At 42.8% G+C, this 19,499-nt stretch overlaps 1 protein-coding gene across 1 annotated transcript; it reads left to right on the forward strand.

Annotated features, from left to right (window-relative positions):
- The first annotated feature begins 2,099 nt into the window (after positions 1–2,099).
- On the forward strand, positions 2,100–19,273 carry hdlbpa (high density lipoprotein binding protein a). Its single transcript, XM_012825321.2, has 28 exons — positions 2,100–2,200; positions 4,010–4,081; positions 6,342–6,456; positions 7,446–7,597; positions 7,823–8,038; positions 8,229–8,435; positions 8,813–9,028; positions 9,952–10,158; positions 10,961–11,068; positions 11,223–11,327; positions 11,464–11,542; positions 11,712–11,851; positions 12,159–12,263; positions 12,466–12,579; positions 12,972–13,058; positions 13,158–13,289; positions 13,503–13,721; positions 14,072–14,293; positions 14,741–14,959; positions 15,114–15,252; positions 15,422–15,609; positions 15,717–15,821; positions 15,947–16,081; positions 16,201–16,344; positions 16,538–16,717; positions 17,016–17,132; positions 17,338–17,490; positions 17,750–19,273. Exons 3-28 carry the CDS (start codon positions 6,381–6,383, stop codon positions 17,846–17,848), a joined length of 3,864 nt encoding a protein of 1,287 aa, XP_012680775.1. The 5' UTR covers positions 2,100–2,200; positions 4,010–4,081; positions 6,342–6,380; the 3' UTR covers positions 17,849–19,273.
- Positions 19,274–19,499: the final 226 nt, after the last annotated feature.

Below are 19,499 nucleotides of genomic sequence, written 5' to 3' on the forward strand. Positions count from 1 at the left end.
TACTTCAATATTTAAACAATCCTTACAACCTTGCACACTACTAAACCATTTTCATCACATTGGTTGGGCAAAATCTTCCTTTAGTTTGTAGAGTTGTATGGCAGCTGTATTATTAGCAATTGGCATCAAAAGGCTTAAGAGGGGTCAGACAATGAGCTGAAGGACGTTAGAGAGACCTGATCCTCCCCTCTCTGTGTGCATGTGTGTGTGTATGTATGTGTGGGTGTGTGTCTGTGTGTGGTGTCTATGTGCATGTGTGACCACAGCTATAGCTGTGGAACTGAAAAGCACTGAGTCATGCACCACTGATTGTTTTAGAAGTGGAGTAGGGAAAAAAGGCTCTCATGGAGCAACCAAAGCCACCTTGATTCTGAGGCTGACATAGCTGCTCTGCTGTGCAGGACACGATCATAAATCTACATACAATTCTTTGTCATTAAATTGGTAGAATTTATTTCTGATTTTCATTATTTATGGTTATCTTATTCATCCATTCTTACTGGCAAAAGCCAGAAGAGTCTACCTTAGTAAAGGGCATGCAGAAAAATAGTGAGCAATGCTTCAGCACCATCTCATTAGCAGTTAATGCTGTGAATATAAGTGAATTTAATACATTCCCTGAACACTGCAGACAAATCACTTCAAAACGAATAGTCATATGTGTTTAAGTGGGAGGAACCAGTAATCTTTTCAAATCAAATATAGTCAGTTGATGGTATTACAGACCACTCTAAATGACGCTAAGTTAGATTCAATCACATCAGTGACTTCCTACTAATCAGCACACACCACTGCCTATCCATTCACTTTGAAAAGCTGCTGCAAAGGTCAGGCTGTTTCGCCAACCCTATGATAAGACGTAAACCCAATGTACCTTTAACTCTGAAAAGCTAAGAAGATTAAATAAACTGTTGCCTGTCATAGTGACACCCCACCTTTGTCTGTGACTGATTTATGAAGGCTCAGAGAAGACGATATATAAGTGGATAGAAATGAATTAACCTAGAATGAAACAACAAAAGTTAGATGGAGCCAGTGCTGTGGAATTCACACACGCTTCATGTGTCATGTGGAGCTGTTTTCAAAAGCATTTTAATTACAGACACTTCCAAAAAGGACATTTTTCAAAAAAATATTCTGGGTCTGAAGAATGTGTATAATCGTTGACTTGAGTGAGGCTGGGGCACATACTCAGATAACTGAATGAGGTGCACCCCCTGTCTGCATTAAATAAGCATATCTGTGCTGTGCTTGGGTTTTTAGTTTGGTGACAGGTGTGCACACATGGCCCCCCTTGTCAATTATTTCACACTTCAATCCCAAAGAACAGGAAGAAGTATTAGTAACAGAGGGGTACTGTCCCTCTCTGATAGACTATGTCCCATCAAACTCACATTCAGAATAATTTGTATTTGACATTTAAATGTTTAAAGGAAGTAAGCCCTCCTGGTTAAAACTACATTTTGATTTAATTTATGCGATCAAGAAAAAGGGGTAAGCCTAATCCGTGGCTGTAAGGCCTGTCCTAAATGATGGCCATAATCCAGCATTTTTTTAATGCAAGAGAAAATAGCCTCCTTGGCAAGGTCAACATGATGTACACGGACTAAAATGTTCCCTATGTCAATTCAACAGGCCTAGCATGAAGCTATTTAACTGCAGGCAGCTTCATCTAGCATCTAGCTGCATGCAGATGATAGAGACCCTGATTAATCACTTTTAGCAGGGTATCGTAATGTGTAACCAGTTAGAAAAACTGTAACAGTACCATATACAATGGTCCATTTTATGTGCCATTAAGAGAAACGTATGTGTCCTTAACACAAGAGATCATTTGTTTTGAAGAAGAATCAAAACCAGCTGACTTGACTATTGCATCGAGATTATATTTTATTGCAATTCTTTAAGCTTGAAGCTAGCATAAGAAACGTTTATAGTCTTGATCTGATCGGCTAATCTAAACCAACACCAGTTTTGTAAACGAGATCATACCTACATGCTAACAAATTGGCTGTTTTAACTGTTCAGCAGCTATTCAGTTACATAGAACACTATGTTAGTAATCAAAGACTGACGTGACTGGATACGATTGGAGGTTGGTTCTGCTATATAGCTGACAGACTTCAGTTCCACCCTTTCGCCAGTTGAGTTTCATTACCAGCTTCTGCACCACACAGGGCAGACGGGAATACAAACACAAGTAAGTAGCTAGTCTAACTGTTTCGCAATCGAGCCACGTATATTGTATTTGTGAAGACTAATGTAGCTTCTTATCGACAATCGAATAACATTATGTTCTGTTTGCATGATAACCAAGTACTGTTACACTTTCTCCACAAAATTTCTCCGGTTGTGACTCCATGTTAATCGCTTACCAGTGGACTGTTTCGCCCTGTCTTAATGCCTACGTGGACTTTTAAGTAAGACAGTTGGGTATATTACCACTGAGAAAACACGGCACTGATGTTACTACATGGATGCATATACAGATCATAAGATCATCAATTGGCACGGCGATGTTCTGATTTTATTTGATAGACATTTTCTTTCTGTCAGTGTGGATAGCTAATCTAGCTAGCATAAGTTTACAAATGGAGTATCTGAGTATGTTGCTAGCCGCCTAACTAGCCAGCTAGCAGCCAGCTACGTGTCACCACCGCGCACGCGCAAGTTAAAGTTTATATGAGTTTATTAGCTTACTAGCTACAGATGCTAGATGCCAAAGTTGTGCCTATACGTTGCTGTTAGTCGAGGTTTCGTGTATCGCTTTGACAATTACATGCCCCTCAAGTTACTTCAGGCAACTACACCCCTTTTGCCATATTTTTGTCGATTCTGTACTGCGAAATGGCCATCGTCACATTTCGTCCTAGCCTGTTAGCTGGTTAGCAAATGTGGCTAACCTTGTAGGCAAATAGTTGACGTAGCACACTCCCAGTTGGTAGTTTAGTGTATGGGCTTCTTAGCAAGATCATTCGTCGGTGTACTGGATTTAACATGGGTCGATCGTATCGTATGTCAAATCGTATCCTATCCAAAATCGAAAACTATCCTTTTATGCAAACCATTAAAACATCGACAGATGTCACTGACGGTCCCTATAAATTCCCACAATTCTACGCAGTATTTCAGATGGCCACGTTAAAGGGGGATAGGTGCTGCTAGGCCAGTTGGTCTTGACTTAGCTAAGTTAGCTAAGTAGCTAACTCCTTCAATTATATTTGTTCGTTCCAATACCGCAGATTAAAAAAAAAACTCTTGTCAAGATGGGCAGCTCCTGAGTTGGTACATGCTTGTGCGTTTAAGCCCAACTGTGTTCTGGTTCTCTATCTGGTTCTACTTGTCTTGGTAACTGACTAGTTACACGACCATTTAAATTAGGCCAATTTAAGTCTGACGTTTAATATATTAACGAACAGTACATATTGTCGGTTTACATACTGCTCTTAAAGTCCTGTCTTTTGTTTTACGATAATATTTATGTCGTACAATTTCTTGTACAATATTGTCTTATCATCAAAACCAACCTGATAAACTGATGTGTATTTGAAACAACACATTCAACCAAAACCAATCAGTTTAGTGGTTATTTTTCAGGCTACTAGTTGAATTGAAGCAACGACTTGCTCTGAAATTCCATTGCTGGCAGCCACAATCCGAGGGATCACATAGGGAGTGAATGGAGAGGTTTTCTTAAGCCTATATTTCGTAACAAACGCACACCATCGTTTGTTTTATAGCTGAAGTTGCCAATCAGTCTGACCACAGTTCGAGTGATCATTGGATTTTTGAGGCTTCTGTAGTATTATCTCCGCTCGGGCGATGTGTAGTGCGTGACATTCTGCTGTTGGCACAGTGGCCTGTAATCAGCTTTTTACACAGATTTAGTCTTTTAAAACTAACAAAAAAACATTATCTTATCAGTAGGCGATTACACATTTCAAAAGGATTGGTAACTTTTTTCCCTTGAGGAATGCTTGGTGCTAATTACTCTCTTTTTGCTTTTCAGGCAAAAGCTGGCAGGCTGACACGATCGGACAGCTTTACAGGACGGATTAACTGGTAACTGACCATTTAGCTGGTAAGGTTCAACGCCGCAACAGGGCAACATTTTAATCTCTCCCCCTTTCCACAGCTAGACTTTTAGTCTGTTCTATTTGGAAGTTGGAGGAGTCAGATATCCCATAGCCACACCCTTTGTGTGGTTTGTGTGTACCGTGTATGTGTGTGTGTGTCTTCTGGCTCTGGGGCAGAAGATTTGTTTTGAAGATTTGTCCTGAGGTTGAGTGTTTAGTAACTCCTAATAATCTCATGAGTGATCAGATGATTACAGTAGAAAGTAATTTAAAGTTTTAAAACAAAAAAAAAACTAAACTTACAACGGTAGAGTTTTTAAGAAAGGTGCTTATACTAATGGCATGGAGAGCGCTCAAGACCTGTTCCTTAAAATCAGAGTGCAGACCTGGCCATTTTGTGTCGAAAGCCCAGCCCACCTCCTCCCCCCGTTACATTTTTATGAAAAGCCTGTTGAGTACTCCATCTGTCTCAGGAGGTCTTTTCTAGAGAGTGAGTGTATGTGTGCTGATTTGAGACAGAGTGCTGTATGTGTGAGGGTGTGGGTGAGTGTGCAGTGCCGTCTGCTGTGCTCTGCCGCTGTGCCTCTAGACTTCAGGAGACCTGCAGAGGAAGAGGCCCTAGTAAGGGAGCAGAGAACAAGCATGCTAATGCAGACTGGCTCCTTTTTTTCCATATTACAGGATCCCACTGCCTACACACACACACACACACACACACACACACACACACACACACACACACACACACACACATTCATACACTACAACTAACCAGTTTGAAGGTCACGTGCTGAACACCATTTGGGTTTGGCCGTAGGAAAGAGGACTGCAATCATGATGAGTCAAAGGTGTCATTAACTGCATGGAGATTCTGTTTATGGTGCTGTTACTCCCTATCATTTGTTGACATTGGTTTTTGGTGTGTCAGCATGTGGGCTGTACCAAGGGTGTCATAGACCTAAAAGTAGTGTCTAAAAAAGCGTTACATTGCATGATTAGACTACAGTTTACAGGATTCTTATAAGTCAAAGAAAAAGCTAGAATAATGCTAGATCGCTTTGGTGTATTTTGCCTTCATGTCTCTTCAGTGACATTGGCGGTAATTTGTTGTTTTAAGCAGTCTTTATTACACGAATCCTGCCGTTTCTCGATGTTCAGAATCAAAGCTGTATTTTGATTCACATTTTGAGATTTTAGTTTGATTCACCGGACTCCTGTTAATGCCTCCCTACATGCTTCCATTCCACACACACACTGTGGCTTCAACGAATAGGGGTTAGTGGGGGGAAATCCTCTTAACCTAGAATCTCAGCCAGAGAGCTTCCAGGTTTATAATTAGACTTGGGTTGGGACTAGGGCTGAACGATTAATTGCATTTGCGATTTAATCGCGATATGATAGAACGCGATTTTCTAACCGCAACGTTCGCGATTAAAAAACGTGGTCACAAAAAAAAATAATATTTTTTTTTTTTTTTTTTAAGATGGTACATTTTGCACACAGTGTTTAAAAAGTGCATGCCTAGTGTTTATACTTAAAATTACTTTTTTTAAATTACTTAAATGCACAGTGGCAAAGCCACCAATTTGTTGTTCTTGTTTCTGTAATGAGCAGTTAAATAAAAATGTAAAATGTGGGAAAGAATATTTTACACTAAATGTATCTAATATTGTGTTGGTCATATTTAAATCATTCATTACGTTTTGTTGGGGGAAAAAAGAGGATAAAAAAAAAATCGCATATCGAATCGCAATCGCAATATTTTGGTAAAAAATCGCAATTAGATTATTTTCCCAAATCGTTCAGCCCTAGTTGGGACTGTAGACTTCAAGGGGTGTTCTTGATGATTAAAAGGGTTCAAAAACCTTCTCGTACTGTAGTAGTAGAGCTAAGAGGTCTAACCGACTCCAGTCGACTTTAATACTGCAAGACATGTCCCTTGTTTACTGGAAAGGGCAACATATACTTGCTGACTCTTCTGTGGCTGAAGTATTGGCTCAGCAACTTCTCATGAAGAGGTGTAGCATGTGTGATGAACACAGATTAGATAATTGCTTGTGAAATGTCAAAGTCTAAACCAACTGATAATCATTTCGCAATACTCTGCCATGTCCTTGTGTTTGTTTTTTTTTGGAAGGGACTGACAATGTATGTGGGACCTTGACCTTTATGATTCAATGGAACTCTTGCTCTTTTTCTTTCCAAACCCCCCTCCCCCCCCCCCCTTCTGCTTCCTTCATTTTTTCCCTCTCTCCCCTTCCTCAGTGGCACACTCGGACTCCGTGTAAGCGTGGGATTTTGACCATGAGCTCAGTCGCTGTACTTACGCAGGAAAGCTTTAATGAGCACCGCAGTGGTCTCCTGGCAGACCAGGCTGCAGGTAAGCACCATCCCACGTTTACACTGTATTGCCACTCATGTTACCCGGCTCGCCCCGTCCTCCCTCACCAGTACCAGGCTAGAAGTTCTGACAAAATGGATGCAACATTTTAATAAGAAAGGCATGGGTTGGGACTGCAGCCAGCAGTTGCTATGGTTATGGAACTGGAGAACTGTAGTCTGTTATTTGGACCTGAGGGAGTATTTAGTCATTCTCCTTCTCTGTCTACCTAAAATTGACACATTCGTGTGCCCTGTTCAAAATAATAGAAGTTACCAAAAATGTTTGGATAATCCAAGGCAGTTCAGGGGTGTTGTGAGTGCTTGGACCCAAGGGTCATTTCTTAACTTTTTAATGCGCTTCAAGCTGTCACTGTCTTCGGGCCAGTAAACTGAGCTGGATGTTGGTTCTCAGTCTCAAGTAGCGTTTCCATTTTCAAATGAACCTGCTGACGAAATGACAAATCAGGCCAGAGACCATTTTGGGGCTAGATTTTTGTATAAGATAAAGCCTTGCACTTTAATTAAGTGCTGCAGATCGAAGCAGAATTGTCAGTTAACAAACCATTTAAATAAGAAAAAAAAAACTGGCAAGGCATTATAGCATTCGAGATCGCCCTTTAACAGGCTACAGTAACTAATAATTTGGTTGATTACTGTCAAGGTTTTTGTTCTAAGTGAATTTAATTCTGGCAATGAGTATAGGCTTAAAGTATACAATCTTTACCGGGTCCTAAGAATATAATATAGAATGTAATGAAAATGTCATTCAGTAGCGGCACTATAGATATGTATGGATTGCACAAACGGCAAGTTAGCTCAAGGGTGAGGTGCTTGGACTGTCAGATGCAAATTTCACGTGCACAATGCCGGCAGTTGGCTGAAATTGGAAACCCTGATAAGTATTGGCCCAGTTTCCTCATTCATATCAAAGTCTGGTGTTCCTCTCGAGCGCCCTGTCGTTCCGTTTTTTAAAAGCTGCTCTTTCAGGGCCAAGCGGTGCTGGAGATGAGGACCTCCCCACCTACAAGGACGCCTTTCCCCCTCTGCCTGAGAAGGCCTCATCTCCCGAGGGGACCCAGGAGGCTAGCAATGCCTGGACATCTAAAATCCGGCCTCTCAAGTCCTCAGTCATCACCCAGGTTTGGAACTAAATTGCATGTTAAGTACTTTCCTGTGTTTTGGCATTGCCAAAGCCATGGTCCTTTTTGAGCTGCAAACACACTGACTGCTTCAACGGTGTTTTCGGTTTGCATAAAACTAGTGATCATATATTGCAATTGGAGGATGGTTTTTGTAAGGTTAGGTAGTTCTTGGGTGAAATAGTTGATATTGACTCATTCTTTTGTTATCCTTTTGTTTGAAAGGTTTTCCATGTGCCTTTGGAAGAGCGCAAGTACAAGGACATCAATCAGTTCGGGGAAGGAGACCAGGCCAAGGTGTGCGTTGACATCATGCACAGGACTGGAGCCCACCTGGAACTCTCCATGGCCAAGGACCAGGGGCTCTCCATCATGGTGTCTGGGAAACCAGATGCTGTCATGAAGGCCCGCAAGGAGATTGTGTCCCGACTGCAGACTCAGGTGAGCCCTGTGATATGTTGTCAAGCAGTTTTCATGTTTTGCCCTGTTTCAGCGGTTGCCATTTATTGTGCTAGTGGAGAAACATAACTGTGAAACAAATGTTTTCAGTAAGCTCTTCTCTTTCTAAGAGAAAGTTGAATATCTTCAGTCAGCTAACTGTCAGTATCTCTTCCATTTTTGTTTATCAAAGGCTTCAGCTACTGTGGCCATCCCCAAGGAACATCACCGCTTTGTCATTGGCAAGAACGGGGAGAAGCTGCAGGAGCTTGAGCTGAAGACTGCCACCAAGATCCAGATCCCAAGACCCGACGACCCCAGCAACCACATCAAGATCTCCGGAACCAAGGAAGGCCTGGAGAAGGCCAAGCATGAGATCCTGCTCATCTCTGCTGAGCAGGTAAACTTCTCATAGATGTGTTTATGATGGCTGGTTCATTTGTAGTGAAGTGTACTGAAACATCATTGTCATTGAGACTTAGGCTAAAAATGAGTTGCTATTAAGGGTATAAATATGTAAAGTTACGACTCGATTGCCTTTCCTTGTGTGCTATTTACTTGAGCTAATGCAATTAATGCCAGTGTGTGGCAGTGACAGCCATGATTGTTATTGCCACATTGATATTTCAAGTGCATTTTGTAAAATTGACCAATACTTCACTAATAAATGCACATACTGAATTGGTTCTTTAATGTCACTGAGTCTTTGAATGTGTTTCTAAATTTGATAAAAAAAAGTTCAGTTTAATAGCTCCCCCCCTGTCCATGTGTGTGTAGGATAAGCGTGCTGTTGAGAGGGTGAACATCGACAAGGTGTACCACCCCTTCATCACAGGCTCCTACAACAAGATGGTGGGTGACATGATGCAGGAGACAGGAGCCCGCATCAACGTCCCGCCTCCCAGTGTCAACAAAACGGAGATCGTCATCACCGGGGAGAAGGAGCAGGTGGCCCTTGCTGTGGTTATGATCAAGAAGATTTATGAGGAGAAGGTAAGTTTAGCTAGAGAAGTTGTTCCTTAAACTTTTCATGGCTGAGCCCCTGCTTTGACAATGAGAACAAATGATCCACCCCCTCCCAACGCCGCGATGCATAGATTGAGAGACTCGTAGAGCCTATTACTTTGCTAAAAATAATAATAATAAAAACGATACTGTTGCTTAGTTCTTCTTAAACACTGTTTCTACATTTGAATAGCTACCATTTTCAATTTCATATCCTCAATCAGTTAAACTAGGTGAAGTTGAGTATTTTATCAAACCTCTTGAATATTAAATATTTGATCAGAGCTCTTGTTCAAACCGATCTAATTCAGATTCATGACTGGCTGTGGATCATTCCATTGTTTTGATCGTTACCATATTAATCCTATTAGGCGCATGTCTGTGGTATTAATAATTAGGCTAGCTGTCTGTAGGCCCTGATCATATTATATTAAGTACAAACTAGGCTATAAACTCATTACCAATTAGGCTACTCCAGACTACTATGCTGTTATAGCACTGTCGTAATTCATTTGACCAGTAGTTGGTTGTTTAGGGTTCTTGTTCCTTTTTTGCCTTCTATCATAGACTATCTGATTAAGGGGTTCCATACGATGCCATCAGATATCAAGTTGGCAGTGTTTTGCAATAGTTAAATTGAGCAGAATTTGTTGTGCGAGCATCTCATTTCAAAGGAATCCAAGGAACAGAACTGGCGTAACAAGCTATTCTGGGTGACATTGATTTCAAAGCAGCCCAGCCAGATTGTTTTAATCTTAAGTCTTGGAACAGTTTTCATGTTCTCATTGCTGCTATTTTTACCACAAATTCACACTCACACATATCAATTTGATCGAGGCAAATGCAGAATTAACATTTTTTTCTTTTCTTTCTCCTCATTTCTTTTCTTTCTCCTCATTGTGCGTCTGCAGAAGAAGAGTACCACTACTATTGCGGTGGAGGTGAAGAAATCTCAGCACAAGTATGTGATCGGGCCCAAGGGCAACACCCTGCAGGAGATCCTGGAGAAAACTGGCGTCTCGGTCGAGATCCCACCCACCGACAGCAGCTCAGAGACTGTGATCCTGCGTGGGGAGCCAGACCGCCTGGGCCAGGCCCTCACTGAGGTTTATGCCAAGGTAATAATAATAATGCATTTTATTTGTAGCGCACTTTTCATTCAAAATAATCTGAGTGCCACAGAGCCAGTACATAGTAAAAATATAGTTAAAACAAACATAGTTGAAACAAACTATAACAAAGTCAAAAACGCCTTCCTGAATAAAAAGGTTTTTAGGCCAGTCTTTAGGCAAGGAAGCGCATGCACAAATAATTTCTGCCCCAACAAAGAGATGCATGGATAATAAGAAAGGAAAGTGGTTATAGGTCTTGGGGCTATTGAGATTTGTGACCCTAATCTCGGTACCAATGTGTTGATTCAGCTTTGTGTTTTAGTAAACGTAAACTCAAGCTTGTACAAAAGCCAGCATTGTATCAGAGCCAATTGTATCGGTATTGCTCAGAACAAACACTATGACTAATGACTAGGTTTTAAGTCTTAGCTTTGCATTAAGCTTACGATTAAGGTTTCATATGCCTAGTTCCTGGACTCTGGTCTTGAGTGTGGTATGGAAACAGGATTTGAGTCCTGGAGTTTTGTGTGAATACCACTTTTGGGCAAGAGCCCAGACCAAGGATATTAAGAATAGCCATATTTGGACTTCAAGCACAGAACTAACTGGGGGCAAAAATTGTCTCCAGTCTACATTTGAATTCTCATGAAAGGATAAATAGGTGACTTGTCTGCGGTGCATAGCAATCAAATAAATGGTCCTATGGCTTATTTAAAGGTGGACTTGAAATGAAAGGAAATGACAATACAATGCAAATACAATGATGTTCCCCTGGGTATAACAATGTGTTTGGCACCTCTCTGCTCAGGCCAACAGCTACACCGTGTCGGCAGTCTCAGCTCCCTCTTGGCTTCATCGCTTCATCATTGGCAAGAAGGGGCAGAATCTAGCCAAGATTACTCAGCAATGGCCCAAGGTATGCAAAAAAAAAAAAAAAAACACTGTTGTTTAACTTGTACACCTTCTCCCTTTGCTATGTGAACGTTTCCTTATTTGTATTAAGTCAGTTAAACAAGCTGGTCTGGATTCCCCCCTCTCTGACTCCTCTCTTGGCTTTGTTTTGGGTGTAGGTGCACATCGAGTTCACCGAGGGGGAGGACCGGATCACCCTGGAGGGGCCCACCAAAGACATGGCGATGGTGCAGAGCCAGATCGAGGTCATTGTTGCAGATCTGGTGAGTAGGGCGGCGGCTGTCACAACAGCTCCTGGATTAATGAACAATTTTCAAAGAATTGTCTTTGCCTGAGGCCTCCTTTTTGAGTTTGATGAATTATGGTCTTGTGTGAAAACTCGTCTGTTTGCCCCATCAGGTTAGCAGAATGGATTACACCGAGATCAGTGTGGACCCCAAGTTCCACAGACACCTGATTGGGAAAGGAGGTGCCAACAGTAAGTAGTCGTCCCAAGTCTCCACTGAGGGTCCCCTTTTTTGCACGGTCATCGTGAATTGACAAATACCCCGCTAAAATATTGCTAGCGCCTGCTAATCCTCAGTTTTGTGTGTGTTTTTGTCGTCTTCCCTGTCTGTTCCTTTTTCTATACTGCGTTCCCCACCCAGTCAACCGCATTAAGGAACTGCATAAGGTGTCTGTCCGCATTCCCCCGGACAACGAGAAGAGCAACCTGATCCGCATTGAAGGGGATCCCCAGGGTGTGCAGGAAGCCAAGAAGGAGCTGCTTGAGCTTGCGTCGCGCATGGTAAGCCTGGCGCCCCAGAACAGTCCACAGTCTGGCGTTCTAGTAAATGCCTTTATCATAAAGAATGAACAATGGGCACAAGTGTTGCATCTTTTTATACACTTTAAAGTCATGAATGCTCAGAGTTAGTTAGTGTTTTTTGCTCTACACCTGCCATGAACTGATGACATCGGTCACATCTTCCTGATGACAATGCTCACATATTTTCAAGACCTCGCCCTTCCACCCCTGCTTAGGTTTGTGTGTGCTAGATGTGTTGCTAGACATGTTGCTTTATCTGCAGTCTTCATGCACTTGATCTTCACAGGAGAATGAGCGTACAAAGGACATGATCATCGAACAGCGTTTTCACCGAGCCATCATTGGGCAAAAAGGGGAGAACATCAAGGAAGTGAGGGACAAGTTCCCAGAGGTGAGAACTGATGTGTGAAATACGAGAACCTGAAGGGTTAGGGAGGGGGAAAAAAAATTCTGAGTAATGAAACAATTGAAAAGTGCACTGTCATTTTGTATGCATCAGGAAGTCTTATCCGTTACAAGTTGGTGACGAGTGAGTGGAGACCCTGAGCTGATCTGGCCTGTAACTCTCTGGCTGTTCTTTTTTCCTGTCCCAGGTCATAATCAACTTCCCCGACCCTGCGCAGAAGAGTGACATCGTGCAGCTGCGTGGCCCTCGTAACGAAGTGGAGAAATGCCACAAATTCATGACGAAGATGGTGGCTGAAATGGTACAAGAAGCAAAAAACAAAACCTTGAACTTCCTATAACACCCTGAATATCTTTTTGCAAAGCTTTAAGCTGATTCTCTCTATCTATTTATTTATTTATTTATTTATCTATCTATCTATCTATCTATCTATCTATCTATCTATCACACACACGTTGGGCCATTAAATCTCTGCAGGTGCATTCTGTAGTCTGCTTTTTTGGTTAATCACCCTTTAGTAACTTTGTTCAATTCCCCCTGAGCAAAATCATATTGAGGACCGGTATACTACATACATTATGCAGTACACTGCAATACACACATAAGTTTAGTTGTGTTTCTGCATTTCTTTTTTTGAAGAGAGGATTTAAAAAAAATGTATTTAACCCCTGTGATTTTGTTTTTGTCAATCAGACGGAGAACAGCTTCTCAGTCTCAGTCCCAATCTTCAAGCAATTCCACAAGAACATTATTGGGAAAGGAGGAGCTAATATCAAGAAGGTGAGTTTGTGGTGGAGCGTTTCTGGGGAACATTCTGTATATTCAGTGCCACGGCAATTGTCTAGAGTGGCTGCATTATTGTGTTTCCTTAATCCCTAGATTCGTGAGGAAACGAGCACGAAAATTGACCTGCCTGCAGAGAACAGCAACTCTGAAATGATCATCATTACAGGCAAGAAGCCCAACTGTGAGGCAGCAAGGATCAGAATTTTGTCTATTCAGAAGGAACTGGTGAGATGGATTTTCTTAGTCTTGATGGGTTGGGCCACAACATGTACATGGCTTCAATTCCCATTTGGTTTGCTGTTCATCTAGTGAAATGGGTCATCGTGACCTAGAAAAACAATATTTTTTAACATCCCTGTTTCTAGGTTATGGTGACTTTCCAAAACCTTTACCTTGGTTATTCATATTTGATTCTGAATCAATCCTGTCCCTTCTCAGGCGAACATCACAGAGGTGGAGGTGTCCATCCCATCCAAGTTGCACAACTCCCTGATTGGCTCCAAGGGACGCTTTGTGCGTTCCATCATGGAGGAGTGTGGTGGCGTGCACATCCACTTCCCCACTGAAGGCTCTGGCATCGATGCGGTGACAATCAGAGGCCCTGCAGAGGAGGTGGAGAAGGCCAAGCGTCAGCTGCTCTCCCTGGCTGAGGAGAAGGTTGGTTCTACAGCCTCTCCTGGACGCTTTAAAGTTGATGCCAAAAGGCTATGTAAGCGTATTGGTAGTGCAACGCCTTTCCTTGGTGTTATTAACATAACTTCAAAAGAGCATAGGCAGGTCAGATGTGCGAACATGTTTTACGGATAGTCCATAGAGCTGGGATGTGTGTATCGGTCTAGGAGAAAGATTGTATGAAGCAATATCTATGCATAGCCTTTCAATAGACTTGGGCCTCTAGTATTGGTCATAAACTGACCAATTTAACAAGTAAAGCTCTAGTATCTTGACTCTTTCAAACACGCGAGGTTTCAGAGAGTAATACACATTATTTTTGATGAACTACCCAGCAAATAAAAAGTCACACAGCTGAGCTGCGGGCCAAGCCTGAGTACCACAAGTTCCTCATCGGAAAAGGCGGCGCAAACATCAGGAAGGTGCGTGACAGCACTGGGGCCAGGATCATCTTCCCCACCCCCGACGATCAGGACCAGGAGCTGATCACTGTGGTGGGCACGGAGGAGGCTGTGCGCGAGGCCCAGAAGGAGCTGGAGATCCTCATCAAGAGCCTGGTGAGCTTGAAACTGCCATGACAGGATTGACCTAATGCCTTTGACCTAATGCCTTTTCTGCCATGTGTGTTGCTTTTAATAAGAGTCTCATTAATGTAGGATTGCAAATCTAATGTGCTTGTGGTCCGAATGTCCTGATGGTACAGGGCCAAATCAAAAACTGGATTTCTTGTGAATAATATCCAGCTCTGCATTCCTGCTGTTCCTTTTTTTTTTTTTTTTTAATCAGTTCAAGATGAGTCACAAAGAAATGAAAGGCTGTAGGAGTAGAAAGTCACTCAATGGTGTAAACAGGATACGGCTGTAACCATAGTTACCATTTGAGCTGTTTTGCATTACTTGTTCCCATTCAGGTCCAGCCCACAAACATTGAATGTTTACGTGCTTACGTATTTATGCACTTGATCGTTGACTGATATATAAATGTATGCTGGTTTTCTCTCTCAGGATAATGTGGTGGAGGACCACATGCTCGTTGACCCCAAGCACCACCGCTACTTTGTGACCCGGCGTGGTCAGGTCCTGAGGGACATTGCTGAGGAGTATGGAGGCGTGATGGTGAGCTTCCCTCGCACTGGCTCATTGAGTGAGGATGTCACCCTGAAAGGAGCCAAAGACTGCGTGGAGGCCGCCAAGAAACGCATGCTGGAGATCGTTGAGGACTTGGTAAGATATTCAGGGCTCCGGTTGGAATACAGACTCTTGGGTCTTAGTTGGCTTGGATGGAAACGTCAAAGTCTGTGTTCTTACTTTTGACAATTTGGGAGTGATGATGTCTTGTCTGAAGGAACTAAAGGCCAGTCTTCTGTTGCCCCTCCAGGATGCTCAGGTGACCATGGAGTGTGTGATCGCCCAGAGGTTCCACCGCTCCATCATGGGGCCAAAGGGCTCTCGGATCCAGGCCATCACCAGAGAGCACTGTGTGCAAATCAAGTTCCCTGACAGAGAGGACCAACAAGGTAAAAACCCTGTTGGTTTGCTTTTCGCTTTACTCATGTTCAACACTACTCTGTTATGGTGAAATGACTGGATATAGTAAATGGATGTAAAGATGTATTAGTTATAAATTATATAATTTCTCCGTAATAGACTATTTTAATCTCTGTAACACTATTCTCCTCCCATCAGCCCCTCCTGCTGAGGCTCCGCCCCCGGCTCAGGCTCCGGCTCCGGCTGCTGTGCAGGAGAATGGGGAGGCCGTTGAGGAGTTGAAGGAGGTGAAGGAACCTGTCGACCCTGCAGCCCCAAAGAAGTGCGACGTCATCGTCCTCTCCGGCCGCAAGGAGAGGTGTGAAGCTGCGGTGGAGGCCCTAAAGGTAACGGAGAGCGCTCATGTTTGACCAGTTCGACAAAAGAAAATGTATTTTTAAATATGTACTCTTTCAATAAACATGGGATGGAATTTCTTCTATTTTTCTCTCAGGCTTTGGTTCCTCTGACCATTGAGGTGGAAGTTCCTTTTGAGCTTCATCGTTACATCATTGGGCAGAAGGGAAGTGGAATTCGCAAGATGATGGATGAGTTTGAGGTTGGCATCTACTTGTACATGTTATTGTTTTTCCCCTTTCAAAAACATTCAGATAGACAGTCCATCTATGTATAGTACACATGTAGCGTATAATGCTTAATATTTGTATTTTCCCCTTTCTGAAGGTCAATATCCAAGTGCCTGCTCCTGATCTGCAGTCTGACATTATCTCCATTACTGGCCTGGCCAATCACCTTGACCGTGCCAGAGAAGGCCTGCTTGATCGTGTTAAGGAGTTGCAGGCCGAGCAGGAGGACCGGGTGAGTCTGCCAGACACTGCTGGACCTGTTGATTTTCAATCTTTAACGTTACTGTTAATTCCTCAGGTGATTTTTAACCAATTTATTGAGAATGATTTTTTATTTTTTTTTCTGTGCAGGCTCAGCGGAGCTTTAAGCTGTCCATCACTGTGGACCCCAAGTATCACCCCAAGATTATTGGACGCAAGGGTGCTATCATTACCCAGATCCGCACCGAGCATGATGTCAACATCCAATTCCCTGATAAAAATGATGAGAACCAGGTATGAAGTGATATGTTCTCTTCATTTCAAACGGACAGCACAGGCTAAAGGACGACTAAGGAGCCACTGATTTGAATCCATCTTTTCATTTTGATATTGGTAGCGCTTTTCATTTCTGTGCATCACTTATCTGACGGCTTCTGACCAGAGGTTCATCAAAACATTGACCCTTCATCTTCTGTCTTGTGTTCAGGATCAAATCACCATCACTGGGTATGAGCAGAATGCCATTGCGGCACGGGACGCCATCCAAGGCATTGTAGATGAGCTGGAGGAGATGATCTCCGAGGACATCACCCTCGACAGCAGAGTCCATGCCCGCATCATTGGGGCCCGTGGCAAGGGCATTCGCAAGATCATGGATGAATTCAAGGTAACGGCTAGGCAGGAGAGATCAGTGAATTTGTGTCCGTGTGTGCATGCTAGAAGTACATGCTATGCCAGAAGAGGATGAATAAAATAAAGGCTCCCCTCACTCTTCCCTCCTAACTGTTTGTGTTGCCATACTTCTGTGATTTAAGTAAATCTGTTCTTGACTGGCACAGCATTTGGTGTTTTTCTTAGCAAGATATTTTTCTGTTGACGGAACATATTAGTAGAGGAATTTGATGCAAGCTTACTTTTTAATATGACCTGACATTCTTAACCTTGACGTGTCCCTGTTTGTCCAGGTTGATTTGAGGTTCCCCCAGAGTGGAGCTGCAGACCCAAACCTTGTGACCGTGACTGGTCGTCCTGAGATGGTGGATGAAGCCATCGACCATCTTCTGAACCTGGAGGAGGAATATGTAAGCACATCTCATGCTGCAGCAGTTGTTTCCACACATCTCATTTCGACTGCATCTTCAATTACCACACCAATGCTATATTAGCTTTGAACCATGTAACTAGTACATGTAGCCATTGGCCAAACTTAGACTTGGTGGTGTATGCTGAAACACAGAAAGAATGTATGTTTGTTGTGGGTCTTTGACCACATTTCTTTCCATGCAGTTGGGTGATGTGGTAGAGAACGAGTCCAGGATGCAACACATGAAACCTTCCGGTGGCGGCGGTGGCGGCGGTGGTGGCGGTGCCTCTTCTATGGACGAGCCCCGTGGCAATTCTAAGGGCTTTGTGGTGAGGGAGGCTCCCTGGACCGAGAAGGTAACTTTTTTTTTTTTTAAATCTTTTTATTTTTTTTTAATTTTTAATGAAAGGCTTCTTAAAATCAAGCCCTATTTTCAAAATTCGGGCGGGAGTATTGTGATGTATCGCTGTTTTTTATAATACTGTAATGCTTTGCTTCATAAATAAAAACGGTGAATAAAAATGACCATGTAGTTGCCCACTTTGCTTGTTTCCTCAGCTAGCTTTATTGTCTTTTGAAGGTAAACACTTACACCCCCCTCTTATCTCTTCTCAGGCCCCTGACATGAGCAGCTCTGAGGACTTCCCCAGTTTTGGGGCTGCCCCTGCAGCACCTCCTCCCAAGCCCTCCCCATGGGGACCCAAACGATTCTGAACATGATGACCGCGGACTGGCTTTTCAGACTCCTCTCTCGATGGCTCCCCCTTCTTCTCCCTGCCCCTTGCTCTGATGAAGATTGATCCCTGACACTGACTCCCCCCAAACTTCTCCCTCCCCCAGCCCCTACCCTCCATCCCCATCCTCCCTTTGGTTTATGCTGTAATCAAACTATGGTTTGATGGGCACTTTGTCCATCATTGCCTTTACAACCCGACAAACTTTCAGTGGTTTTAATATTGTGTGATGCAGTAGCGTGAGGAATTGAATGGGAATGACCCAAAACTAGTGTGAACAGAATGTCTCTCTTTGAAACTTGATAAATGGTTCATGCTTTTTCTTTGGTCCACTCTACTTGGTCTGCAGTTAACTCCCCACATTGCTTGAAGCTGCTCTGAACGTTTCTCTCTCTTTACCTCGGCTGAGCACATTTTTAGGAAGGAATCATAAATTGGTGGGTAATGGACAAAAAAAACTGAGAAAAGACCCAAAATCATTAACGACTCTTGCATACTATTTTGGGCCTTCAACATGCAAGACTGTTAGCCTGTGAAAAGATGATGAAAGGGTTGTTGGGCTAACTAAGCTGCTCAGTTCGTAGTTGCCTTTGTAGTGGGTGTTTGGGGAGGAGACAAACTCAATTACCTCTAGCGGAAGACACCTCTGATCAGAAGTTGGTTTAGCCTAATGTAGAAAGGTTATCCTCACTTTGATCAACTCTTACCCCTGCGCACCTCCTCCCTCCACCCCTTCCCAGGTGTAGTAGTGTGTGGTCGTGCCCTGATGTTACACATGTTTCTTGTGGTCTTCTTCCCCTCTTGTGCTCCCGTTTTACGTGTCCCGGTGCTTTTGTCCATATGATCGTTGGCCGTATTCATGCAGCCTTAGGGGGGAATATAAAAATAAAAAAAAGTATCGAACTCAAAACTTTTTACAAGAACGGTTGATCACTACAGAGTGCTACGTGTTGAAACTGCCAGATACTTTGGAGGGCCATTGGGATCTGTAGACCATGCCGCTAGTCACTAGACCCCGAGACCCCGAAGTTTACTCTATCCCACACTAAACTGTTGGAAGTTTTCCTATTTCCATTTACTTTTATATTTACATTGCCGAATCATGTTGATGGAAAGAAAATGTAACAACTTCTCGAGAAGACGCAGAAGAAAAGCGAACCATTTAGTGCCAATGAATTGTCAAGTATTGTCGTGTTCTCATCCTCGCTACTGGGTCAGTGTCCAGTCCCTTTTTGTCTTCCAGTTGCTATGCAGATGGTTCTGGAACCATAGCAACGGCCCTCTTTAATAGCCTTATGATAAGAATTATGCAAAAACCATACCAGAAAAAGTGAGACGATCATGGATAACACTGGAAATGAAATTGTCCAAAAAAAAGTCAATAAAAATGGAAAACTGAAAAGCCTTTCATTGCCGAGCTGTTTTTCTTCCATTGGTTCCAAATGTTACAATCCATTGTATCAACATCAGTGTTCCTTGGAGAATATGAAGTGCTATGTTTGACTGTGGCTTCCCTATGGTTTTCATACCCGTGCATGCACATTTCAGTGAGTTAAAAGTCCATTTATAGTTATGTTTCAAAGACAACTAATAATAATAAACTTTATTTGTATAGCACCTTTCATACAAAA

Source organism: Clupea harengus, chromosome 10, assembly GCF_900700415.2.
Source record: "Clupea harengus chromosome 10, Ch_v2.0.2, whole genome shotgun sequence".
Lineage (NCBI taxonomy): Eukaryota > Metazoa > Chordata > Actinopteri > Clupeiformes > Clupeidae > Clupea > Clupea harengus.

What these genes read in the sequence shown, in the direction of transcription:
- hdlbpa (XM_012825321.2), top strand. Translation starts at nt 6,381, where the DNA reads ATGAGCTCAGTCGCTGTACTTACGCAGGAAAGCTTTAATGAGCACCGC. An exon ending in AGTCCTCAGTCATCACCCAG is followed by an intron (nt 7,598 to 7,822) that starts GTTTGGAACTAA and finishes TTTGTTTGAAAG; the next exon opens with GTTTTCCATGTGCCTTTGGA. An exon ending in AGATCCTCATCAAGAGCCTG is followed by an intron (nt 14,294 to 14,740) that starts GTGAGCTTGAAA and finishes TTTCTCTCTCAG; the next exon opens with GATAATGTGGTGGAGGACCA.